Consider the following 27177-nt stretch of genomic DNA (forward strand, 5'->3'; position numbering starts at 1 on the left):
AAAGGTTTGAGCTGAGCTTTCTCGACCTAACATATTCCTACACTCCCACAAGATACAAAAAGAGAGCATATAATTTATATGGAAAGAGGCAAGAAAAAGAATCAAACATTTATCACATTATGTTTGTAGAGTATTCACTTAATAGGTATTAATTAGTGTGTGATTCCTTAGGTGATGGACAAAAGATGTCTTGCTTCCCTGAATACGGGTGATGGATGCATCATTCCGCTGGTAAATATCTATCTCACTCTTGAACCACATTCCTTCCAGGTCAGTGTCTTAAGCTTTAACTTTGGCACATCATCCATCAAATTCAATGAGCTCTGAAATAAGTACCAACAATTTTCCTAAACATTTAACATTGATACATTTATCACTGCTTCCTGACATCCTTACTTTAATAAATGTTAGGCCAAAACAAGAAGAAAATTGAAGTGCAGGTTGAGGATAGGTACTCGGTCAATATCAACTGTGTCTCCATAATAAAATTTAAACTTACTGCCAAAGCAGCCAACTTGGATTTTAAGACATCTTCTATTCTCTTACAGATCTTAATCCTCAAATAAAGATAGAGGCATGCATCCTATGTTACCCAAGTTACCTGCTTTGATAGTAAATAAAAACATCATTGCAACTCCACTTTACTGTACCCATTCAACCTTTGGGTTGCTTTCCCCGACTTTTGTTTCCATGCGAGTAAATACCAAAGGAAAAGAAGTTCTTGTTCAAAGCTTTTTCAAGAATATTGAAGTCATCTATTGTACTTTTGATGGTCATAAGCAGGACAAACCAAACACACACATTCCAATGACCTCGGACAAACACAAACATACTCACATTATCTCTAATACTAACACAGTCACTCATTTATTACAATTTACCTTCAAAGGCTGTTGCAAGAGGAAACCTCAAATAAATATTCTTTTTAAAATAGTTTTAAAAAGACTTAATTGTTTTTTGAAATAAAGACAATCTTTACATTAATGTACATTGAATCAATTCAGGCTGAAACCCTACTAAGACTTTGCCTTCATAGTACCATATGTAACATATTGTTGCATTTATAAAATGTCCAGTATACGGACAAGGAAACCAAATGTAGGTACCAAGAACATACCTACTCAAAAATTTCACTTTTCTAAATAAAAAATAGCAAGATGTTTGCTCTTCCAGGTTGTCATTTGCAGATGTTTCCTTTGCTTTAAAGTGATAAAAATGTACATTAGAAGTCTATTCCTGTACATTAATAGTAAATAATTCTAATCTGCGTAGTATGGTAAGGTAAAGATAATTTTGATTTCTGTGATGCACTACAGTACATTGAGAGAGGACCTCACTTCTTTATAAACTTTCAAAAGGAAGAAACAGAATGGGCACAGTATTAAACTTTCACAGAGGTCCCCAAAAATCATCAAAAACAATCCATGGCCCATTTTTAACAAACACAAAAACTAACACTATGCCTCTTTTTTCTCTTGACTATCTATCTTTGTTTGAACTAGTTTAAAAGGAAAATGATGATTCAAAGTACAGGTGGAATGTGATTAATGATTTGATAAATTTTAAAAGGATAAAAATGACAGTAAAATGGACCTGAAATTGTCAGTCACATGCGGCAGTGACTAATTAACTTTTTATAAATCCCATATATGAGCATCTAGAAACACTGCAATATATGTAATTGAACAATTGATAAGGATACCAACCTCAATTAGTCTTTGCAGTTTAAGAAGTCTTAGAACTAAATCAAGGGGGAAATTTGCTCTTGATGATACAGTAGCCCCAGGCAGTGCTTGAAAGAAAGCTCACATCGTCGCTATTTCTTGGATTAATATTCTCGTTAGTAACCAAATTTCAGAGGAATGAAATAAGGATGCCTGAGGAATTGCAAGAACACCCACATTCTCGGTTGACTGAATTTCACGTATGCGCAGCCTAATAATTATTCTAGGAGCTACCCAAAAGGACTTCAAGATACAAAAACTATATTTTGTATGCAGCTGGTTCAACTTAGACAGTCTTAATACTAGAAAAGATTTTTCTTAGATGAGATTACCTAAAGAGGTGTATATGGCTGCAACTTGTTAATATTATGACTAGCAGGATAATGAAAATGTTGAAGTATCATACAATTGATTGTGCCCTAGTAAGAACAACAAAATGCTTGGAAGTTTTGACGGTCACATGATTACAGTTAAAGTCTATCACACAAAGTTATGGCACTAATTATGTGCCACATAAATGATGCATGAAAAAAATTACAGTGAAATTATGATTCAATTTAAACAGACGTACTTCTATAACCTCTAATGCTGATAAATAAATTAAATGTCGGACAACCAGTTTTGATTGAATATAACCCCAGAACCTTTGAGTGAGGGACAAGGTACATAATTTCCTCATGCACAGCAGCTGACATTTGTTCTCCACAAATGATGCCTTGTAAAGGAGTAAAGTAAGGAGGTCAAGCCGTCCAATACAAATGGGTAAACATACTAGCTAAAATAGCCAAAACCCCTTGAGAACCATTGAGTAACTGTGGTAAAATCCACCTATCTTGACAAAGATGAGTTGGATACAAGAAGGTCCACAGAAATTAGGGCTTAAAATATTTACAATTTTACAGAGAGGCAAGTAAAATCACAGGTTTTATTAAAACTTTCCACATACACCTATGCAGCCTTTGGTATAACAAAAATGCTGACAGAAAGGGGGAAAAAAAAAACAAAAAAAAACACTATAGCTAAAATACATTATCATCAAATAACTTAACAATGTCACTTTCCACAGACACACAAGCATATTTCCAAAAAAATAAAAATAACAACCAAATTTTAAAAGCTGAGAATGTCTAGTGAATGACACAGCTTTAAGTTCAAACAAGCAGACTGCTTGTGCCAGTCTGCACCAGGCAGACTACTTTCATTCGTAGGTACGTATAGTACTTGGCAGTGCAGTGTCCTCCTCAATCAAGAGAAGGCACAGAACCATTTCACTAAAACTACTGACTCAAAGACAACATCAAAGCCCACCTGTCTCCAACTGCCCGAAAACACAACTTGCAAAAGGTACACATCTCTTCTTCTCTCTCTTTTCCTCGACAAGTGAATACTTTGACTTACAGAAAATTACATAGAAAGAGAGATCAAAAAGACAGCTTCAGATAAACCTTATCAAAAATTGAAACCCTTTACAACTCCGTGATCGCGTAGCGACTGCGGTGCGTTCCGTAGTAAGCGGTGTCTCCCGAACGATGTACAACCCCATGTTGTTGCAGCGGCTGCTGCTGCTGTTGCTGAAGGTCCCCTGCAGACCGGTGCGTCCCGTACTGCGACTGCGACTGCGTGCCGTAGTGGCCGGCGTGCGCCGCGTGCGCCGGCATGGTGCCGTACGCGTTGCCGGCCGCCTGCCCGTGGCCGTGCGCCGCGCCGTGGCCCGCACCCGCACCGTGGCCAGCGCCGTAGGGCGCGCCGTGGGCAGAGCGGTGCGTGCCGTAGTGGTCGGCCGAGCGGTGCGTGCCGTAGTGCATGCCGTCGGCGTGGCCGTGCGCGGCCCGGTGCGTGCCGTAGTGCATGTCGGCGGACCGGTGCGTGCCGTAGTGGTCCACGTGGCGCTGGCCCTGGCCGTGCTGGGCCTGGCCGTCGTAATGGCCAGTGGAGCGCAGCGTGCCGTATTGGTCCATGGAGCGGTGCGTGCCGTAGTGCGCGTGCGCGGCCGCGTGCTCCTGCTTGGACGCCGAGGACGCCAAGGAGGGCATGTCGCGGCCGTCGCGGCCCGCGTACGCCAAGGCCGGCCCCACGGGGTCGTCGGCGGCGCTGGGCAGTGGGCCCGAGCCGGCGGACGGCGCCTGGTGGGCCTGGTGGGCCTGGCCCTGGCCGGGCGTCGTGGCGCCCAGGGGGGCCGCGTTGCCCCGCGAGGCGCGCTCGCGCTGCTCCGACGCGGTGGACACGAAGCTCACCGACGGCGGACGGGGAATAGGGACTGCAGGGAGGGGTCGTCGCTCGAGGGTCTGGGCCCCGGAGCGGTGGGCGTTGCCTCAGTAGAAGTCTGATGACTCTAGCGTTTTGCACTGCTTGCTCAGAGTCGCGTACTGCCCATGGTTGGGTCCTGGTAGGGCATCGCTTCCGCCCGGATGAATGCCACCGTGCTGGGACTTTTCGTCGCGAAACCCTCTCCCATCTCTGCAAAACGACAAACGTCACTGTTAATTACATAGTTACACAGCGCATAACTTCACAGACAAATAACATGGTCGGAGACTAAAGAAACAACATATTTCAGTTGCGGCACAAAAGAAATACCAAGTTAATGAACAAAATTAAACTAAAATTTTGAAAAAAGTTAAGCTACTACTACAAACACACACATCACTACCACACTTAAGTCGGTAAATAGGAAAAAAACATAATATTTAAGCAAAAGCAATCAAACTTTAAGGATTCAGAGCTTAGATAAAATGTGAACATTACAGAATCAACAGATGGGTTTTAATAAACCTACAAGATAGCATCTGACTAAGGTTCACTGTTTGTTAGCTTTACCATAGGGCAAGAAATAAATTATATCAATGAACTAAATGTTTCAGAGCTAATAGCTTAAAAAAATCAATAAATTAAAAATGAAATTAATCAAGCATACCAAAATAAGGCTACAGTAAGTTAAACAACCAAATTAATGTAAAAGATAAATAAATATTATACTGAATGGTAGAAACAAACTAATGTCTACCACTCAAGTCTCAATTGTACTTGCTAGCGCTAGCAGCTTTACTTTTACATTACCACCATTTTTTAGACACAGCATAGAACTTGAAAGTGTCGGAATTCCTCATAAAATTCTGCTGTAACAACTGCCTTGCTAAGATTTTGATTGAAACGAACCAGATAGAATATTTTTGAACATGGAAGCAACACCCAAAATTCACACAGTTTGCACAGGAATTTTCCTTTGGAAAGAATTGCTTCAGATCCTAGCTATTGATAACAGCATTATTATCCAAGTCCAGGAATTTTGGTATTTCATTTGAGGATTTAAATTGAATGTGAATGGTAGTAATACTACACATGCATTCGACACATACAGCAGGTGCTGTGAGGCTGCGTGCAGCGCCCCATCATGCAGCATTTTATGGCGAAACAAGCCTGAGCTGCCGTACGACCCTTGGCTTCGCAGAGTGCGTGCTGCAATGGCCTGAGATGCTGCTGTTGGTGGCAGGTATGGATCTTGCCCATCAACTTGTTGATAATTTTTCCTGTAATAAAATAAACAAAATAATCATTAAAAAAATACTATTTGTAATGAGTTCTTAATTTACAAATTTAAAATACTCAAAATTTAACGTACCTGTTGCCAAGATAAATCCAAGTGTGAGAGTCCACCCAGAACAGAATTGTAAAGCAGATTCCACACAATGCACTTGCAAGCAACATGAAACAAAGGCCATACCTGCAAAGGAAAGTCATTAGCCAATGTTACATGAAAGAAAGCACAGACCACAGCAAGGCGGGAAGGAAAAACTTACAATCCTCTATGGCAGATTCGTGTGCTTGATATGTAGTGAGGGTAAATTACTTTGCACTCCAGCTGCCGCTGCAGTTCAGGGACCATCAAGGCCAGCTTGTTCATTTGATCACCAAGATGATTCATTTTGTCTTTTTGATCAGGGTAAAGTTGATCTGAGATTTGAGTAGAACGTTTGAAGCTCTTGACTGCAGTGTTGACGCCATCACGAGTTTGGTTCAGAACTCCTCCCCATGGATTAGGAGCTCGAGGGCACCTCATATAATACTCAAGAACCTTTGCATCTTCAACATTATGTACTCGACTTTCAAGGTAAGTATCAGGTTGCATGCAGTAGTCTCCTATAGCCTAAAACATTACAAAAAGACAAAACTTTGAACTAAAGAAAACAGTTGAATTGAAAATTAATTTCTTTTAGGGTAATATGGGTTAATTACATACCACTGCACCAATTAGATAAAGAGATGCCTGGAGCCAGCACACAATGACGGCAAGCAATCCACACACAGAAAACCTGCAGGAATTTGGAAAATTAGAAAGAGTTGTCAATCATTTACAGAGCAAATCGAAGAAGCCCAAGTTCCATTTTCTACTTACGTGATTAAGGTACACCTGGAATGTCTGCACATGCCAATGAGCAAAATAAGGCAGAAGATGACCAGCAAACCCCACAGACCCATTGTACCAATCCACCTGTGGAAAGAGGTAAATACCTGTTAGTTACAATTCTAAAATAATTATTTTTGAAATTTAGTGATTTATCACAAACAATTTTACCTGATTAGTTCGACTTTACCCAGAGGATTGTAAAGCCATCGTAGTTTGAACATATGCATAGACCGGTTGATGCTTGTGAATTTTTTGTAAATGTCATCACTGTCAACGAAATTAGCAAGTGTTTCCATTTCCTTCCCAAGTTCCACATGACGAGTGTCAGAAGTTTGAGATGGTGGGGTTCTAAATCTGGTCTGTAGGGGATCCAAGAGATGTCGGGCTTCTGTCCGGATTTCCTTCAACCTCTCCGTCTGCAAATTTGATAATAGAAAAGTCACACTTTTATGACATTGACAGAACTTTAAAAAAAGCTCAATAAAACACATTACCTTGATCTCCAAGTCTTTTACAGTGTTATCCATTCCTTTTAGACCATCCAAAACCTCCACCATCTTTTCATGAATTTCATGATTGCCGTAGAGACATGCAGCAACAGCAGCCCTAAAATGAAAAAGAAAAATCAAGAATTTTAACGTCAGCATTAGCTCAAGAAATTCATCAAAAGTATTAATATTAAAGTCAGGTACATACCACGCAAGTAACACGACAAACACAATAGTGACCCATTTGCAAGCGGTGATGGTCCGCTTGCGCCTCGGTTTCCGATCACAACATCTTGAGAGGAAGTACATTAATAAAATCAAGAGTGTTAAAATTAGGCATGCTGCGGGGATGAACGCCAAGATGCCCAAAGACTGCAACAACACAAAAACAAAAAATGAATTCCAGTCCAACACTAGAGATGAGCTGAGCCGGGAGAGTAAAACACACAAAAAGAAAAACACTCACCTCGAGGTACAGCTCGTTCTCGGGGGCGAACGTCGAGTTGATGAGGTGCAGGCGAATGTTGAGATGCGGCAGGTTGTGCAGCAGCACCGCCACCAAGGGGGGCTGGTAGTCGCCCGCCATCTTGCCCTCTGCGGTGCCGGCTGGGGCTGGGTGTGTGGACGAGCCTCGGCCTCAGTCTCCAGTCACTCGCAGAGACAGCGCGGGGGTGGGGTGGGTCCCAAACCTGGAGCACGGCCTAGGCATTCTGCAACACAAGACAGCCTGCGTTAGCGCCCTCGTCCTCGGCGAAACAAAACGACAGCTCGGTCTTGCATGACACTCTAATCCTATTGCATGGATTAAGACGACAACGATAGAAAAATTGGACTGAGGAGATTCCGGCGGCCACTCTCGTCTCCAGTCAATCAGATGCTGGGGCATGGGAAATAATAAATGGGCAAAATAAATGAATAAATTGTAGCAGCCTCTGCAGCGTATGCTGCGGTGCTGCAGTCCGGCAGGGCAAGCCGGTGAGGCCGAAGCCGAAGCTCCGGCCGGCCAAGCCGAGGGCCAAGCAGGCCAAGCAGGTCCTCGCCGTGGTCAGGCCGTGCCGGCCGTGCCAGTGCCACTCCACGCCATCGATCGCCGCGACCACGCCTACCGCCGCGCCGCCATGCGCCTTACGCCGCCCCGGCCCAGCCGCCACCCCGCGTCCCGCGTCCCGCGCCGCCGCCACCCTCCGCGCCGCGCGCCGCCACGCCGTGCGAGGGCTTGGCGGGCTTGGCGGCGGCGCGACGCAGAGCGAAGGGTCGCCGTCGGACGCGGGGCGGCGACCTGCGACGCGGAGCGCCACCACGCCGACGACGCGCTAGTCACGACGAACAAGTGCACCGGGCAGGACTGGAGCCCGACAGTGGTGAGGACGACACACGCCACCGCGAGGCCCAGAAGGGTGAGGTCTTGCTCTCCCACTCGCGGGGCGTCCCGCAAGGGCGCGAGAAGGACAAGGGAGGCACTCCGCCTCCTCGCCTCTCCAGGCGGAGAGCACGAAACCAAGGGATGAAGAGGGACGCGAGCGAGGGCGCCGAGTGGGCCCAGGCAGGCAGGGCGAGCGACCCGAGCCGCGCCGAGTGTTGTCGCTTTTCTTTTCGAGGAGGCGAGGCAAGAGAGAGGCTCCCCCGCGCCTCTTCCGTGGCGCCGCCGCCGCAGCGCACTCCACTACAAATCGACGGATCGAGAGTCTAACGTGTTGCGGGGCACAGGGGACGGCCCGCCAGCGCCAAGCACCTTAGCAGCAAACGAGCCTCTTGCCAGTCTTCAGAGTAGGCAGCCTGCCGCCCGTCCCGGGGACAGCCACAGCAGACTGGTCCCGAGAAACGTTTTCGTCGCTCTGTCTCTCTCGCACCGATAGGGGACGCCCCAGGAGCGCGACAGAGACAGGGCGACGAAAGCGACTCTCGGAACCAGTCTGCACTGCAGCCATGCGACGTTCGACTGGACGGGGAGCGGCAGGCAATGGGGCGGTGACGAGTATTTCCGTCCAAAACGCGCCGCGACGCCGCGTCGCAGCGAGACGGGGACCCGAGCCGGGCTGGGGACTCTGCCCCTGCAGGCTGACTCCGAACATAGCTCGCCGGCTCCCTCGCACTCACGGGATGGATGGGGCGCTCCGAGGGGGGCGAGAGAGACAGAGCGACGGAGGGCTTTGCCCCCTCCGATGCGGGTGTGCGCTTGCTTGCTTGCAGTGTATGCTTCTTTCTTACCGACGCCACGGCAGCGGGGGAAATTAAAAAGAAGAGGGGAAAAGACGAAGAGGGAAGTACACAAAGCGCGCAGTGAGACAAAGACAAAAGGAACAACGGCGCGCACACTCCTCGTCCCTAACTGGGTAGACCTGCGCCCCTGCATGGCCTGCATGGCCTGCACACACCGCGCACAACACGGACTGCAAAGCACGGTCGCAAGGCAGAGAGTTCGTCCCAGAAATAATTAACACTCCGTAACGCGACGTAAAGCATCCCTACCGACCGCAACAGCGTCGCAACAGCGGCACCGGAGACATGCCCGGCCCGCGGCCCGACTCGGAGCTGCAGGCTGATTCCGAGCGTCGCTCTGTCTCTCTCACACTCGCGGGGCGTCCCGTACAGGTGCGAGAGAGACAGAGCGACGACTCTCGGAGCTTAGTCTCATTTAACGTCATCGTGATTTAATTAACCCGACACGTCCTCGGCGCGTCCGCTGCCCCGCTGCCCTCATGAGGGCGGGGCTGACAACCCGGCAAGCAGCAGCGGGCACCAGCCACTGAAACTGGAGACAACGGCGCGCGGAGCTGCGCGGAGCTGCGCGGAGCCCTGTGTAAACCGTTTGATTCAAGTGACCGTTTCCTGTTCAGACTGCACCGCACCACGCATGGCGGCGGCGGGCGGCGCGCGGCACGCACAAAGCACAGCCATGCCCCCTCCCTTCCCCCTCTTGGACCGCGCTTTTCAAATGGGATTACCGCCCCCCCCCTGCCCCGCCCCCGCGCGCTTCACTTACGCCCCCTCGCCTTGCCCCCGCCGCGCCGCGCCACGCCAATTCATAGCCGCACCATAAATAATCCATTCCGGCCGCGGCGCCGAGCCTTTCCTTCCCTCTCGACCAAAATTTGCCCCGGGAACCTTGAAACGCAGGGGCGCCGCGCCGCCCGGCGTTTATGCCACTTTCCCTGCGCGCAGGCCGGCACAGGCACGCAGTCGTTTCCGGGGCCGTTCAGTTTTAGACTTTTACAGTGCCCGTGGCTTTCCCATTTCCTCCAGACGCAAGGCGGCGCGCCGGCCGGTTGTCGCTGTCTCTCTTGCAGCCTTGCGGAGAGTCCCATGAGTGCGACAGAGACAGAGCGACGAAACGACTCTGCCGAATCGTCGGGTAGGGAATCGGCAGGTAGGGAGAGGGGCGACCGCCTGACCGACCCACTGTCCACCACGACGAGGAAGACCGACCCGAGATATCGATTTCTGCCGCCAGCCTGTGTGTTTGTCACTCATCCCCGACCAAAGACCAAACAGTCCGGGCACGATGGGTGCGTGTCTGCGTATAAGTACACCGCCACAAAGCCACCACACCGTTTAATCTTCGCGCGAGGAAATTCCATTAGCGTTAGAGACGTCAACACTCAAGACGCGTTTTTGAGCTCCAGAGTCGATAAACAGGACTCGAACCGAGCGTGTGACCCCACCAATGAATTCCGCGTTCTGAGAGCAATCCATTGGTGGGGTCACGCGCTCAGTTCGAATCCCATTTAGCGACTCTGGAGCTCAAAACGCGTCTAGAGTTTTGACCGCCTGCGCCGATCTTCTGGCCCACTGTGAACCGCCGAGACAGGTGAGTTCATTGACTGGGAAGAAAGACGGGGACGGGGACGCACGGCCAGGGTAAAGGCGAGCCAAAGGGACACAGGGCGGGGCCCTGAAGGCCCTGGAGGCCCCTCGGGGGGCCCTTCACGGCAGTCCACCGGCCGCCACGCCCGCCACGCTTGCCACGCCCCCCGCACGTCACACGCCCGCATTCCGGGGGTTCAAAAGGACCGGGGCCAGAGGGGCGGGGCGGGGGGCAAGGGCCACATCAAAGGGCCGAGTCATCCGGCAAAGGCCAGCAGTAGACCCATTCCGAGGGCCCGTTGTCGTCGCTCGGTCTCTCTCGCACCTATACGTCACGCCCCACGAGTACGAGAGAGACAGAGCGACGAAAACGACTCTCGGAATCGGTCTGCCGCCGGCCTGCTCGCCGGCCAGTCCCGGCCAGTGCACGCAGTCCCACGAAACGACAACACTGCGAGTCACTACACTATATACGTACCATCTGCGCAGTCGGCGGGTCCGCGGCCGCCACCCCTCGGGGCCCGTCGACGCCAGCCCGGTGACCATCATCGCCATGGTGACGGACGTCGGGGGACACACCGGCCATGCCGCCGCGCCACGCCACCACGCCCCGCCACGCCGCTACCAGGTGGACCTGCAATGACACAAGCGACGCGGGTGAGCAGGGCGGAGCAGGGCGACGCGGTGCATCAAATGTTGACAAGCAAGTGCACTGCAAGTGCAGCGATGCAGCGACGGGGCGCACTCCACTTTTCCCTCGCCTCGCTCCCAGTTTCGTTTCCTTTCCCCCTTGCCTTGCAGTGCAGGCACACTCCGGTGCTGGCCGCCCCCATCTCCATCCACTCCGAGATCCACTCCCGCTCCATGACGCGAGAATGCGAGAATAGAGCGCCGCCGTGCATTGTGCCGCCGCACTGCAGCGGCAGCCTCATTCCGAGAGCCGTTTTCGTCGCTCCGTCTCTCTCGCACTCATGGGGTGTCACGCACAGGTGCGAGAGAGACGGAGCGACGACAAAGCGACTCCCTCGGAGTCAGTCTGCAGAGTCAAAGAGACGGGCCGGCGGCCCCGTCGAGTCGTACCTGACGACAAAAGGGGGTCCTTCCTCTCGCAGGCTGCAGGCTGCTGCAGGCTAGGGATGCAAAATTACCGGTAATTTTCAAAATTACGTAAAATACGGTAAATTACCGTAAATTACCGGTAATTTTGGTAAAAAACGGTAAAATTCTTTTCTTTTAAATGGTGTGCTATATTTTAGTGATTTTGTTGAAACTAAGTAGTAAGCAGGGTTTTTTTTTTGGGTCAGAAATGATTAAATCTATTGAGAAGTTCAAAAGAAACACTCCCAAGGAAAAACACAAACGTCCCTAACTAAAGGGATATTTCGCGGCCCTTGGTATAGGGACGGTCCCCATGAAATGGCCAGTCCTATGGATAGGGACAGTTCCTTGTCAAAGGGCCGCGAAATATCCTTTGAGTAAGGGACATGCCGCGGAGTGTTCAAGTGTTCAAAACATTATCTCTTGAAGATCAATGTACAATATAAGAAACGCTTTGTTGAGTGAACTTTTGACGCTGATTAAATGGTAGTGTCGCCGACACTACGTATCTACAGCCATTTGCAAGATACCTTTAATAGGTGTGTAGCAGGTTTGCTTACCTAAATGCGTCACCTAAGTGCGTCACCCTTTTCAGAAAATGGCTTGAGCGTTTCTAATAAGGTTTTCCTTAGGGGAGAATTGAAACTGTATATTGCAAAATACCGAAAAATTCGAATTTTACCGTTAATTACCGATTTTTCGGCTCTTCGGTAAATTACGGTTATTTACCGTAATTTACCGTAAGTTTACCGGGTAATTTACCGCCTTCGCATCCCTACTGCAGGCTCGCGAAGTTGTCATGGCAACACAGCGCGAGTGCGCGGGGGTCCGCCCGCCTGCCAGCCTCGCCGCTAGCGCCCCTCTTCCCCGTCTCGCGCCCCCGCCTGTCACCCTGGCTTTTCTAAAACACCCACGGCGCGTCGCGTAGTCGCGTCGCCTAGGAGGACCCGGCCGCCCCGGCGCCCCGCCACAGCGACACTCCAGGGACCGGCCCAACCCATCCCCCACAAACTCTAACACACACACACACACACATACACCGACACCCCCCCCCCCACACACACACACAGCCACACGAGAGGAGAAGCTTCCGTCTCCGGTCGAGGCTCTCCCGGGCTGCTCTGCAGTCGGCTCTGCAGGCACTGCCAGGCCAGGCAGGTGCGCGCCCGGAGCGAATGCCCGAGTGGGAGAGATCGTTCCGACGCGGCACTCCTAGACGCCGGCCGAGGCACTGCCCGAGGCCCCCCAGGGCGGGGCCAACTTCGTAAATAAATTCGACGGGTCGGTGCGTCCCAGAGCCAGGAGCCAGGGCGACCCGAGGCCCACCATCCCCCCCCCCCTCTCCCGGAGACGGCGACGCGGTCCCGGCGTCATGCCCGGGCCAAATCTCGCCAGAGCAAACAAAGCAGGAAGAAAAAGGAAAGGGACGAACCGCGCCCTGAAAAACGGCGGCGGCAAAAAGGAGCCTCGCTTTTGCTCCGCCCCGCCCCGCCCCGCCCTGTAGGGCATCTTCGTCCCCGTAAAGCCCCAGCCAGCCAGCCAGCCAGCCACTGCCGCGGCTCTGGAAGGCCCCGGCGAAACAGATCACAAACTCGCACGTCAGGTCAGGCCAGAACGCGAAGCCTTCGCCCCGCCGGCTGCCGGTGGAGGCGGGCAAACTCCGAAGCCGGTGCTGCGGTCGAGCGCGGGGTGCGGGGGGAGGGGGGAGGGGAGGGCAGTGCCCGTCCCTTGCCGCCGCCGAGTTCGGCCCGCGCCGCCACAGTTTGAGCGACGTGCATCCCGTACCATCACGTGGCCAGACGGCCAAGCCAAGCCGGGCCAACCGGCACGCTTTCGCCAAAACTCTACATCAACACTGTTGCGTGCTGGCGGCGCTGGCGGCGGTCGGCACTGACGCCGCGCTGACGCCCTGCCCGCTAAAGAGGCGCCCTGCCCCGGCCTGCCGTTGTTCTGCCCCGCCAATTGACGGCCAACAGGTCGTCGGGTCGCATGCACGGACACTCCACTCGATCCGATTCCCGATTCCACTCCACTCCACTCGCGCGGCGCGGCACAACGCGCAGCCAGCCCATGCCGCAGCCAGACTGAGTCCGAGAGTCGCGCTGTCTCTCTCGCACTCGCAATCGCCCCGCATGGGTGCGAGAGAGACAGAGCAGCCAGCCCCGCGGCCGAGCACACCCCGCGGGCACATCCTCGTCGATACCATCTCCGGCACGGCAAAAGGGGATGCCAGCAGCGCGGGGGCAAACGCAAAGGACGCCAAATGATGAGGAGAAAAAAAAAATAGGAGAGGAAAGAAAAATAAAGAGGAACGAAAAACAGAGCGAGACGAGAGACAAGAGAGGCGAGCATCACAGAGAGGTATAGAAAAGAGGCGATCCTTTCACTCGGAGCCGCGGCACGCAGCGGCGGCCCCAGGGGGGCAGGCAGCCCGTCAGGCAGGGAAACGTACTTACTACGCCACACTTGCAACTACGCGGGCGTCGGTCGGCATCGTGGAGTATCGATTGGGGAAGCACCCACCCCCACTCCTCCCCTCCGGGAACATGAGCTTCAAGGTGTGGAACGTGACATGGCGCGGCCAGTGCGCCGCCGGCACCGCCCCCGCAGTGGGGTAGGCCGTAGGCCAAGCCGTGGGCTGTGGGGCCAAGGGCCAGGGATTAGCGCCGGCAGGCACAAGAAACAACAGCACCGCCGTCAGGCACGCCGTCAGGCACGCCGTCAGCCCGGACCCGCAGCCACGACGCGACGCACGACCAGTTGCGCTGCTTCGCCCCTTCGCTGCTTTGTCATCGAACATCGCGTCCCGTCAAGAGGGAAGCTGCCGCCGCCGCCAACAACAAGTACCCGCATGTGTACGGCCGGTCCATCACCGGCATAGCAGCAGCACGACGACTCCCACCCCCTCGGCGGACGCGGGACGGTCGGTACGCCGCCGCGCCGCCGCCGTCTAGACTGCAGGCGAGGCGTCGGTGCTTTGGGGGCGTCGGGCCCCGCGAGGGCGAGGGGACACGGCGTGCCGCACCTTCCCGCCAACCCCCGCCAGCCGCCCGGCCAATCCGCGGGCGGGCGGCGCCGACTCCGAGCGGGCCGCGGCGGCGAGCACAGCGAGGAAAACCAACACAGAGCGCCGTGCCATAATTCCATTGACTTTACAAATCACTTGATAAGAGGATAATGGTGAGGATGAGGAAGTCGAGAGAGTCCGTCTCCGCGGGGACCGCCATCGCCACTGCGCCGCCACGGCGGCGGTCCCCGACACCAGTAAATGAACAAAGAGTAGTTGTAACATCAGCACTCGCTCTATTGACTGGCGCGGAGCCTCGCCAAACTTCATCAATCGTAAAGAGCGAGAGGGAAGTACACACAAAGGCAGGCCGCTGGGGGATTGGCCCATTGGCCTACGCGTCCGTCGACGGGCGTACGGCCGACTCGCCGCCCACGGCAGCAGACTCATTCCGAGAGTCGTTCGCGTCGATCTGTCTCTCTCGCACCTACAGGGGATGTCCCATGAGTGCGAGAGAGACAGAGCGGCGAAAACGACTCTCGGAATCAGTCTGCGGGCACGGCAGCGCGGCCGCAGCCAAGTTCAATAAACCAGCCGACCACGCCGTGCCCATTGACGCCGAGCCATGCAGTCCAGGCCGCGCCGTCCCCCGTCGCGTGCAGCTCGCAGTGCTCGCGCCAGCCGACAACAACGGCCCGCTGATCATAAGTTCGTCGCTTTCTCCTTCTCACTCGCACTCACGGGGCGGCGGCGCGGCGCCCGACTGAGACAGAGCGACGAAAGCAAACGGTCCGGAAACAGCCTGGACACCTGCACTCTAAATGTCTTACGAAGGAATTTCCCATAATACGAAGGAAATGGCGCAAGCATAATACGAAGGCGGTTTTTCTTCGTATTACGAAGGTTTTTCTTTGTATCTTACAATGAAAAAGCTAAAAAGATTCGTATTACGAAGGAATATTGCTTCGTATTATGCTTGCGCCGAATTTACTGTAACATACGAATAACATAGGTGAAATTTCATTGTAAGACATTTAGAGTGTGTGCACCGCGCCGGGCTTATCCGCGGCCACAGCGACATGGCGCGGCGTGGCGTGGCGCGGTGGAGGGAGGGAGTCGCACATCTACCACACATTTAGAGCTGGGAAAAAAGTTTGGGTGGTCAGCGCTCAGGGCCTGCTCTGCTTGCTACTAATGGCCGTGGGCCGGCATGCGGGCTGCGTGTCCGGCCCGTCCGCCTGTCTGTCTGTCTGCTTGACCGCGTCCGTCCGTCCGTCTGTCCGCCGCGGCGCCACACTCACACTCCGCGGCGCGGCATTAATGCGATGACCATCGGACTGCTGGCAGTGTGGCTCCAACGCCCCGCCACGCAATTAGGCTAAATATATTACGGCCAAGCGAAGACCGACCCAGCGCCCAGTCGGCCAGCGGCGCCAGCCAGACCACTGCTTTGTGTGGAGCGACGCGCAGCGCGCAGGCACACCGCAAAACCAGCGGAGCGGACCAGCGCAGGCAGACCAGTGGGTATCTGAGGAACGGCCCACCCCGCCCCGCCCCGCCCCGCCCCGCCCCGCCCCGCCCCGCGCGTTCCGGAGATGGCTTCCTACCGCAGGCGGAAGGACGGGCCGCTGGGGCGCTGGGGCGCTCCAACGGCATGGGGCGCAGAGAGGCTGGGCAGCCGATCCGCCCCGCCGGACCAGCCAGCCAGCCCGCCGGGCCGCGCGGGACGGGAGTAGTCCAGCAAAAAAGCAACAAAAAAGCAGCCAAGGGGAGGAGAAGCGGAACGGGACAAACAAGTCAGCGAAGGGACGACGGAGGCCTTTTGCCCTTGCGATGCATTACGGCCGACGGCGGCAGCCAATCACGACGCTGTCCGCACTGCGCCACTCGCGGGCCGACGGCCAGGCCAGGCTCGGCCAGGCTGCAGGGAGGCCCGGCAGGCCGACTCCGTCTCCATCTCCGGAGACGGAAAAGCATCGTACAACACACACGCTCGCTAAATCCGTTCCTCTGCAATTTCCTCTCGGGATTGTGCTTGCCGCTCCAGGGCGGGGCCCACTGGCGCACCCAGAAACAGAGCACCTGCCCCGGGGGTGGAAAAAGAGAGAGAGAGAAAGAGAGAGCGAGTAGGCGGAAGAGGGCGGACGACGACGGGCGCGGAAGCGGAATTTGAGAGAGATACTGTAGGTACTCACGGCTGAGCCGCAAAGAAATGGTAGACTCACATGTGTCGGTGTCGTCTCCCCGTCGGCGAATCCTGCGGACAAGCGAAACAAAACCAAGTCAGCCACGACGCGAGAGCAAAGAGTGACGCAGAACAAAACGACGGCAAGCGCGCGAGCGCAAGCGCCGCCAGATGGAGACACGGTAAGGCGGGCTCCCTTTTGCGACCCCGCGTCGCCCCGCGACAACCGAGTGCAATATGTCGGCGATTTATTTCCCGTCCAGACAAACCCAGCACAGCGACCCACCCTCCACGCCGCGGGCCGCCGCGCCGCCGCAGTGCGAGGCGCACCGCGGGACGCCGCGCAGGGGGAGAGGCCCGTGACGAGCGCCGTGACTCAGCGGGGCACCGCGTCAGCCGCGCGTCACGGATGTATAACGGGGCCAAAGGGGCAGCCCGGCGGGCCCAAGGGGCACCGCGGAGGGGCCCTTCCGGCGAGGGCGAGACACACACACGCGCGCGCGCACACACACACCATTTTCACGAGGGGCCCACGCCCACCCCGCCCGCCGGCCCGGCCCCGCGAGCTGTCGAACTGCTGTATGACGCGACCCAGGAGGCGCGACCCCGGCCGACGCCCGTCATGCACAAGGCCCGCACACAGCCGCCGGATATGTACGCACGGTGGCAATCAAACAAACAGGGTACTCGCCGAGGGAGGCCCCGCCACTATAAATACTACGGGCCGGGCGGGTCGGGGCCGGCGAGGCCCTTGTCTTGGCGGGGTCAGTGAGGATCCGCCGCCACGCCGCCACAGCAGCGGCAGCAGCAGCAACAGCAGGGCAGCCACCGCGGACCTGCATAAGTCAACACGGCAACACATCGCCCGGTCGGCCTGCATCTCATTGCCCGCCTCCATGCTGGCCGCGCAGGCCCTGCTGGCGCCCGAAGTGGGCCGCCCCACCCGAGGCCTCACCCCGCCCGAGGACGCCAGCAAGGACCGGGGCCACGCACAGTGGGCCAGAAGACCGGTGAGGCGGCCAAAATTCCAGACGTGTTTTGAGCTCCAGAGTCGCTAAACAGGACTCGAACCGAGCGTGTGACCCCACCAATGGACTCCTCGTTCGGAGAGCAATCCATTGGTGGGGTCAAACGTTCGGTTCGAGTGCCACTTAGCGACTCTGGAGCCCAAACCGCGTCTGGAGTTTTGGTCGCCCCACTGGTCTTCTGGCCCACCGTGCGGCTGCCCTCTCTAGCACCGCAACTTGGACGCCGACTTTCCTCTTGCGGTGCAGCACGTCGCCGAGGTGTTTGTCCAGCTCGCACAGTCAAGACACACACGCAGCCTCGACCTTGACGAGCCGAGTCTGGAGGACGCGCAGCGACGCAGCACGGCGCAGCCGAGGCCGTGGGCAACGCGCAGGGTGCAGCGCCGAGCCGAGGCCGAGCCCATGGCCGGCCGAAGTGCGGCGCGCCCGGCAAACACAAACAGACAAGGAAAACACCACGGCCTCCCAGTGTCACGGCGAGCACGTCCGCGTCGAGCCGCAAAACGAACAATTACGTTTCCTCCAGTTTTCCACGGCCGACCCGGCAGCCACCAAAACGGCCTCGCGCGGCGCGGGGCGCGGGGCGCGCGCACGTCACTCCAACTTTAGCCAGCCCCCGCGGGGCCCCGCCTCGAGCCCTCAGCCCGCCGAGGGCCCCGCCGGGGGGCAGGCCGAGGGGCGCGGACGCGGCGCGAACAAAGCCATGCGTAAATACGCCACGACCCGATCCCGCCCCCGCCACGGCGCCCCCGCCGCGCCACTGCCGTACCGCGCGTCCCCGCGGAGCCGCATCACTGAATACCAAAGCAGCAGCCGCGTAGCGGCGCACACCGACCAACCCTCTCAACGCCGACCCGGGGGTAACCCAGGGGCTGCACAGACAGAAGCCCTCGCAAAAAGAAGAAGAAGAAGAAGAGGGAGATGAAGATGGAGGAATAAAAGCCCTGTCCACGCCGCGCTGCGTGTGGGATTACGCGTGCTGCACACACACGTACAGTGCACACACACGGCAAAGAGCGCACGCCCTCACCCCGCCCAAAAAAAAATACCAAAATCAAAAACGCTTTGCGGCAAAAGAGCGCGCATGTGCGCGCGGCCTCGCTGTTACAGTGCGGTTACCGACAGGGCGCGGACACGGCGACAATGGCCTGCCTGATTGAAGCCGAGTGACACGCATGCACGCACACACCCAAGCCAGGGCCGCGGCGTGGTCGCCGTCGCCGTGCACCAGGTACCACTTATTGGCGGGTGGGCGTCGAGGTGGTGCAGGCCGCGGCGTGCAGCAGACTGATTCCGAGAGTCGTGTCCGTCGCTCTGTCTCTCTCGCACCTGCACGGGACGCCCCATGGGTGCGAGAGAGACGGAGCGACTCTCGGAATCAGTCGGCGGGGCGTGCAGCGCATACAAGGCGGCGATAAGCCGCGGCGGCCCGGCCAAGACCGCCCTACTCCCCTCCCCTCCCCGCGCCACACGACAGTGTACACGCAACGCGGCAACGCCAGCCGACGTGCAGCAGTGCAGCACCACCCCCTCCCGCCGACAGCGACACGTACGACGTGCGCCTTGCGCGCCGTACGCCGTGTGACTCATCGAACACACAACGGCTCACAGTGTGGCGGCGGGCCAGGCCGCCCGCCCGCCAGGCCCAGGTGAAGCACTGCCAGCCAGGCACTGCCTGATAACGAGCCTGGGCGCGCCGCGCCTCCACGGCACGACCGCGGCCTGCACGACCAGCCCGGAGGGGAGGAAACGAGGAAACGATGCGCCGACGCCAAGCCGCACGGCTGGGGGCTGTTTGCCACTTTCCAGGTTCCAGTTCGGAAAATCATATTCTCTACCACCGCCTACCACGCTCCGGGCTTAAAAATGCTCTTGGCAGAGAAATGCTCGCCCCCCTCGCCTGTCGGCACAGCGACGCGACGACGCACGGTATAGGCCTGTGTGTCGGCATGCCGTCCATCACTCAATCCGAAAGGCAAATGACGAAGGCAAAGGCGGCCTCGGAGGTCACGCCGCGAGTCCGCGGGCCGACAACCGCGCACCGGCACCGGCGGGGCGGGGCGGGGTGGCCACCATCCAAACGGGAGCAGCGCGCGACGGCCAGAGAAAAGAGAAAGAAGCAAGGTCGCGACAGACGGGTTGGCAGGTCTGCATTGCAAAGACACGGACACGAACGGCGCATCAGGCCAACGCGACAGCAAGCCACACCAGCAAGACCAAGCAAGACCCGCCCCCGCCGCCGGCAGACGACGCGAGCAGACGACGCAAAAGCCCGGAACGGCCATTTTTCACAATCCGGACATGACGCGCCGGTGGCGGCGGCCACGGCCGGGCATCCATAAACCTCGACGGAACGGACGGGCGGCGACGGGGGCGGTAGACGAAAAGAGGGGAAACGGGGGGGGGGGGAGGAGGAGGAGTTTCCAGGAAACACCCGAAGGGGCCGGAGGGGCCCGAGGGCGCTGGGCCCGGGGCTTTCGGGGAAGGATGTCACGTCCTCTGTTATGGCATGGAGATGTCCGCCGCGCCGCCGCGCGGACACTATCGTAAGCCCGTCCGTCATGGGCGCGTCGAGGAGCCGGGGGGGAGGGGGGGAGGGGGGAGGAGGAGGTCACTGGAGCCGGCCTTACGCAACGACACGCAGGGCGACGACGACGCCGGGCGCCACCGCTTCACACCTGGCCGCGTGCACCGAGTGCACCGAGTGCACCGCGACAGGCGCGGCGCGTGTAACTGCGTTTATCCGGGAAAATAATTCCCCCACCACCGACACAGTCGGCACTCCGCGCTCCTCTATCTGCGGGCGAGATCGCGGCAGACATCACCGCCACCGCCACCGCGCCACGAGCCGCAGGGACTCGAATAATTACGCTGCAACTTATTCCAGGCAGGCGAGGCGTGGCGTGGCGTGCCGCGTGCGCCGCCACTGCGCGCTGGCTGGCTGTTGGTTGGTTGCGCCCCCAGGCGACACTGGAGCGCTAGAGCGCTGCTAACCGGCTCGCCGCCCATCGCCGCCTAGCCCGTGTCCCTGTCTCACTGATGCAGCGTCCGGCAGCGGAGCGAGAGAGAGAGAGAGAGCGACGACATAGCACTGTTGGAAATCGGGCAGCTGGCCCAGCAGGCCCCAAGCAAACCACCCACGCCACGCAGGAGGTTGAGCGCGCAGAGAAATGAAATAAAGGAGGCAAAAAAGCCGCGGCGCTCCGCGAAGCGTGTCGCCCCACCTCGCCAATCCGGCAGACCGATTCCGAGAGTCGTCGTGTCTCTCTCGCACCTGCACGGCACGCACCGCGAGTGCGAGAGAGACAGAGCGACGCCAACGCCTCTCGGAATGAGCCTGCTGGGCGGTCGGCGGAAACGCGGGAGGGCGCGGCGAGGCGCCAGATGGCCGCGGCGGCGCGTCCAGGACGTCGAGGAGGGGACTAGGACCGAACCGCCGAACCGCGCGGCGCGCCGAACCATCCCAGCGGCCGGGGCTTAGCGGCTGCGCCGCACGTACGGGGGCTCCGGGCAGCTTTGGACAGGTGTTCGGCCAGCCCACCCTGCCCCGCCCCGCCCCGCCCGGATTCCATCCAGGGATATGGAAGCCTTCATTTGGGAGCGCAGCGCGTGGCGCGACGTGGTGGCTTAGACCGGCCGCGCCAGTCCACACCGACGTTTACCGCGGCCCACCCGTTGGCCGGGCCCGGCGTTTTGCGCCGTAGGCCGCATAGGGGCCATCACCTACGCCTCCATCGCCACTACCAACACACGCGCGAGTTTGACGGGACAACGCGGGGCCGCCCCAGCTCGGTCTCTGTGTACGTTGGGGCGCGTGCCGCGCCAAGGATTACACACTGGACTAGCCATCCCGAGCTCCGTGTCTTCTAGTTGAGCGGGACGCGCGGTGCACCGCATGCGGCCCCGACCCGACGCCCACGCGTCCGCCTCATTCACGCATTCACGGCGGCAATCTCGGCTCACTTTCACCGGCGAGGCGCGGCTGGCCGGACTAGGCCGACGACGGCAGCGGACTGCATGGCGAGGCGCAAGAAAGGCCTGGCCTGCAGGACAAAGCGACGAGCAGAGCCAGGCCTTTGGCCGCGCCCAGGCCCTGCCAGGGCACTGCCAGGGCCCTGCCTTGGCAGCTCAACGGAGACAAGACGGAAGGGAAACGTTGTGCCTGACGGCCTTGACGGCGAGGCACCGGGGGCCGAGGGGGCGCCTGTCCCGCCCAACCAAATCAGCTTACTATCACGGCTCGGCTCCACCAGTCTCTTCCTCTCCTTCTCCAGGCGGCGTCCCGGCGGCGCCCGGTTCCAGTCCATCGACAAGCACGCCCTGCATATTCATCGCCACGGTGGCGGTGGCGGGGCGCGGGGCTCGGCGGGGAGGCCCCGGCGGGACGGAGCCTCGGCGAGGCCAAGCCGGGCCGAGCGCGAAGCCCATTACGACGGCCACCCGGGAGGATCAGGGCAAAAGCAAGCAAAAGCGCGCCAAAGGCACGGCAAAAAGCGGATAAGAAGCAAAACAGCCCCCGTTCGGCCGTTCAGCCATTCACTGCGATTTTAAGCAGGCCGCCGGGACCGCCGCCACTCCACTGCCCTCGCTATCAAGTTCACCGCCCCCGACCGCCCCGCTGCGCGTGGCGCGAAGCTGCTCGCGGGCGTGGGCACTGTGGGCACCTTGACAGCAAGCTTGACAGCCGGTGCAGCGCTCGGCGCCTCACGCGTGGCGTGTCTGAATATTGCAGCGACCTGCCCTCGCCGCACCCGGCACGGCGGCACACCCACGGCCCTGGGGCCCCCGATAGGGGCGGGGGGCGAAACCGCGCCCCATCAAGCGGGTCAACTACTACCGGGCCCTCCAGTGGCGTAGCCCCGCCCCGCCCCGCCTGGAACGGATTCTGGATCCCAGCCTGTGGGGCGCAGCGCGGCGCAGCGCGGCGCAGCGCACAGGGGCGGCACCAGGTCGGTTCGTAATTACGACGGGGTGCGAGTACGGCGAGGGTGGCGAGGGACCGACCCCTCCCTCTATCGACCGCGCGGCGCGGCGTGGCACGGCACGGCACGGCACGGCACGGCGTGGCGCGTGGGAGGAACGAGGAACCAGCCACCCACCCCTAGGGCCGCCCGACCGCCCGCAACCCCACGCCGCGCCGCGCCGCTCGCTGCCGGCGCCGAACCCAAGCCCTGCCTATGGACCGACCCGGAACGCCAGCCGGGAAGGGAACGCCCGCCCGGGACGGAGCTCCACCACCCCGCCCCGCCCCGCGCAGCCGCCGCGACGTGCTGCCCGATAGCGAGTGGTGCCGCACTGGTGCGGCCATCGGGGACTCCGGGTCTCCGCGTCCAGGCGGCCGGGCCGGCGCCACCAACATCGCCGTCGTCTTCGCCGTCGTCGCGGTCCTCCACCTTCCAAGGAAGACGCGCGCCCTGCTCGGCCAGCAGCGCCTTGCCCCGCCCCGCCGCCGCAAACTTCCTCTTCGGTCGCCATGGCAACGCGGCAAGCGGCAACGCCGGGGGGCGCAAAAGTGTTACTCAACCGACACCCTCCTGCGCGCTCCTGCGCCTGCCGCTCCGCTTTCCTCCCCGCGCCGGCCCGGCCGAACAGCGCTCATTCGTCGCTCTGTCTCCCTCGCACCCATGGGGCGTTCCGTAGCGGCGCGAGAGAGACAGAGCGAGCAGTGTGTTCCGAATGCGCCCGCTGGACGTCGGCGTCGCAATCGACACGCGCTACACCGCGCCGCTTTTGTCCGCCGACCGGACTGGCCGCGCCAAGCCGCACAATGGGTCAACGTGCGGTCCGCGACTCTGCGCGGCGAGCGAGGCGGCGAGATGGATGGGTGGATGGACGGGCGAAGCCCTCAATGGCTTCCCCTCGCCGGCAACGCAACGCCAGTGTCAACGCCACGCCCGCGGCGCCGCAGTCAGCCACACAGAGAGCACGCGCGTCCCGCCGTCCGACACTTGCCCGTTGTTCGCCTTCTGGCTGATGGGGTGGACGACGAGCGGGGCCAACGCGGTGACGGCCGGGGCCCCCTCGCCGCCACGTCCAGGGGAAGGGGTGAGGGGGGGGGGGGGGGGGGGGGGGGCGTAAACTGGCACGTCGCACGTTCAGCACGCCGAGCGCTTTTGTGCTTCCCCTCGCCCAGAGCTGGACCCAGGGCTCCAGGCTGGAGCTGGAACGGCCGAACCCCGAAAATGGACAGGGGGAGAGAGGGGGCCGCCGCCGCCCCGCCCTGCATCGGTCTCGCTTTCATTCTGCGGGTGCGCTCGCCCACCCCACCTGCGCCCCGGGGGCCAGCAGGGCCAGCAGGGCCGCCCCGCGGACGCTCCGCGAGAGCAGGAGATGGCGCGCGCAGTCGCGTAAGCACAACGGAGCACACTACACGGCAGCTCACAAAGGCAAGGCAAACACACGTGTACAATGAGGGGAGGGTGCGATCCTCAGCCCCGCGTCCGGGACACAGCAGCACCACCAATCCGAAAACTGCTTCTATCGCTCTGTCTCTGTCACACTCATGGGGGCGAGAGAGAGACAGACACGGAGTCCGCCACGGTGTGGGACTGCGAGACCCGCCGCTCGGTGGCTGGCCCCGCACAAGGTCGCGGCAACGCCCTACAAGGGTCCAAACAGAGGGCCGAAGCCGGAGCGCCGCGGGGCGGGGCGCAAAGGGCTCAGGCCGCGCGGGCAGGGAGGGAAGGGGGTGGGGCTGAATCACAGCCAGCACGGCCTGCAGGGCCTGCACGCGGCCGGGGCCCGAACCGCAGACATCACGACACCGAGTCCGCCGAAGCCCCTCCCCTTCGCCTACACCGCAAACGACAAAGCCTGCTCCATATCCGTGCCCCTGAAGACGGATTCCGAGAGTCCTTTTCGTCGCCCTGTCTCTCTCGCACTCACGGGGCCTCCCGTATGGGTGAGAGAGAGAGACGGAGCGACGAAAACGACTGCTGCCGCCAGGAATGCCCCGGAACGGCCGCTAAAGCGAAGTGCGCGCCTAAGAGCCGCCTAACTGTGGGACCTAAACCCGAACCCGAAAACGGGGAACGCGGAACGCGGCCATTTATTTCAGGACCAGATTGTTGTTGTGGTCGCAGGCGCGCTGCCCGGCTCGACCTGGCTGCCGCCACACCGGTCGCCCCTGCCCCCAGTGTAGTGGTCGGCCGCACGGAAAGGTAGACTAAACGGCTGCCTTTAGTTACGGCTATACGTATTTTCTATTTTTACCGCCGCGACGCGATGCGATGCGACGCCGTGCCACGCCGAGGGCCTCTGCGGCGCCCACGTGCGTGGGGCACCGTGTCGCGCCCGCCTCCCGTGCGACCGCGGCACGGCACGGCACGGCACGGCGTCGCGGCGACCGCAGCGTGTTCATATCAGTGTACGACGGCATGCACAACCGCTCATCACGAGCCTCATTGGCGGCACGCATGATTGGCCACACTGATGGCCTAGCGTGGCGTGGCGTGGTGCGGCGTGGCGGGCCTACACTGCAGCCAACCGCACTCACACTCACACCCCGCGGTCCAGGAAGTCTCCGTTTCCTCGCCTTTCCCGCGTCGCGCGGCCACGGCCTTCCCCTCTCGCTCTTGGGGCGTCAGCAGCCAGAACGCCGCGGCCGAGACGACGCCGGAAGCAGCGAGCAGCGCGACGCGGCGTCACCGGGTCAACCACCGAGCCCTGCAGCAGCCCTGCGCCCTCGCGGGCACGTCAGGCAACGCAACCACCGTATAACGCAGCGGTTCCCAACCTTTTGCGGTTCGCGACCCCAAATTTGTAGCCAAAACTTTCCGCGACCCCCAGGAAAAATTTCGCGACCCCACGCGACCCCTCCTTTAGCATGCCTTTGTTATGGAGTGCGATTATCTGCCTTAGTTTGGGAGCAGTATTGCCGCAAAGTTGATCAAAACGGTCACAAATGTCTTAAAAAATCGTGTTTTGGGCCGACTTTAAGCATCTACTGCGTCTGATCCGAGGCGGTAAATCGTCCTCCCTCAACGGGCAATTGGTCTTTGGACCTTCCTTTTGCATGCCTTTGTTACGGAGTGCGATTATCTGCCTTAGTTTGGGAGCAGTTTTGCCACAAAGTTGATCAAAACACGATTTTTCAGACATTTGTGACCGTTTTGATCAACTTTGCGGCAAAACTGTTCCCAAACTAAGGCACATAATCGCACTCCGTAACAAAGGCATGCTAAGGTAAGGTCTAAAGACCAATTGCCCGTTGACGTAGGACGATTTACCGCCTCGGATCAGACGCAGTGGATGCTTAAAGTCGGCCCAAAACACGATTTTTTACAGACATTTGTGACCGTTTAGACCAACTTTGCGGCAGTACTGCTTCCAAACTAAGGCAGATAATCACACTCCGTAACAAAGGCATGCAAAAGGAAGGTCCAAAGACCAATTGCCCGTTGAGGGAGGACGATTTACCGCCTCGCATCAGACGCAGTGGATGCTTAAAGTCGGCCCAAAACACGATATTTTACAGACATTTGTGACCGTTTTGATCAACTTTGCGGCATTTAAGCAGCCAGTGCTCGGCGTGTGGGCCAGCCGGGAAAACACCGCGACCCCAGGCGACCCCAGCCACCTCGCCGCGACCCCTCGAAATTTTTTCGCGACCCCATTTGGGGTCGCGACCCCAAGGTTGGGAACCGCTGGTATAACGGGCAACTTGGCGCTGCACTACAGGTCTATCTGTATCTCACACAGTCTACTGTTGGGGTACCCCGTCAACCCGCCAGCGACGGCTCGCCGTTCGCACCGCGTTAACGTTGACCGGATTGCCGAGTTCATCTTTCGCTGCTGGATGTAGGCCAGGCAGGCCGGGCAGACGGCTAGGGTGGCGCCCCGCCTCGACTCGACAATGGCCATCGTTATGCGCCAACTCGAGCCTCGAGCATCGCGCCCAGCGGCCCGGCCCACCACCGAGGCCCTCATGCCTCATGGCGGCCGGGCCGGGCGGCCGGGCCATTGTTTTCGCGACACAGTTGCCGCCACCGCCAGCGACACAAAGCGTCATGAGACGAACTTTAACCCCCGCGTCGCCGCCGCGACGCCCCGAAAGTTGGTCTCCCTGCCCACTCCACTACACTGCACTGCGTGGGGCCGCGCCACCGCGAGGCGGACCACCCTCGCCGGCAATCCGCGCTCCACTTTTCAAATCATCGCCCCGAAGCTCTCCGAGGCCGGCAGAGTCGCTCCTGGGTTCAGTTCGAAGCTGCCCGGCTGGAAACCCCGCGACAGGCTCCACAGGCTCCACCAGGCTCCACCAGGCTCCACCAGGCTCCACCAGGCTCCAGGCTCCAGCGAGAGGTCCTTGCCCGGCCCGCCTGTCCCGCCTGTCAGGGGATACCAAGCGCGAGACATGTGATTATGGCGCAGCCAGCCACACATGGGGAGATGATAGCCTGGGAGAATCTGTCGGCCGGGGAGCGTGAGCGTGTGTGC

The 27177-nt window shown here is 58.6% G+C and overlaps 1 protein-coding gene across 3 annotated transcripts in view; it reads right to left on the bottom strand.

Annotated features, from left to right (window-relative positions):
* Positions 1–3890: 3890 nt before the first annotated feature.
* Positions 3891–27177, bottom strand: part of LOC117649700 (protein tweety-like) — a 31144-nt gene continuing 7857 nt past the window's right edge. Inside the window, exons 2-13 of one of the 3 annotated variants that reach the window (XM_034392670.1) lie at positions 16752–16783; positions 10900–11055; positions 7084–7327; positions 6826–6989; positions 6624–6735; positions 6298–6545; positions 6118–6213; positions 5962–6034; positions 5522–5868; positions 5344–5445; positions 5159–5251; positions 3891–4181 (exon numbers count right to left, since the gene is read on the bottom strand). In XM_034392670.1, coding sequence (XP_034248561.1) covers positions 4037–4181; positions 5159–5251; positions 5344–5445; positions 5522–5868; positions 5962–6034; positions 6118–6213; positions 6298–6545; positions 6624–6735; positions 6826–6989; positions 7084–7203 — 1500 coding nt within the window. In that variant the 5' untranslated portion in view covers positions 7204–7327; positions 10900–11055; positions 16752–16783 and the 3' untranslated portion in view covers positions 3891–4036. Of the gene's footprint in view, positions 4182–5080; positions 5252–5343; positions 5446–5521; positions 5869–5961; positions 6035–6117; positions 6214–6297; positions 6546–6623; positions 6736–6825; positions 6990–7083; positions 7328–10899; positions 11056–16751; positions 16784–27177 lie in introns of all 3 variants that reach the window. The other 2 variants (XM_034392668.1, XM_034392669.1) reach the window with 2 other exon arrangements.

The sequence above is a fragment of the Thrips palmi genome, unplaced genomic scaffold (assembly GCF_012932325.1).
Source record: "Thrips palmi isolate BJ-2018 unplaced genomic scaffold, TpBJ-2018v1 HiC_scaffold_4, whole genome shotgun sequence".
Lineage (NCBI taxonomy): Eukaryota > Metazoa > Arthropoda > Insecta > Thysanoptera > Thripidae > Thrips > Thrips palmi.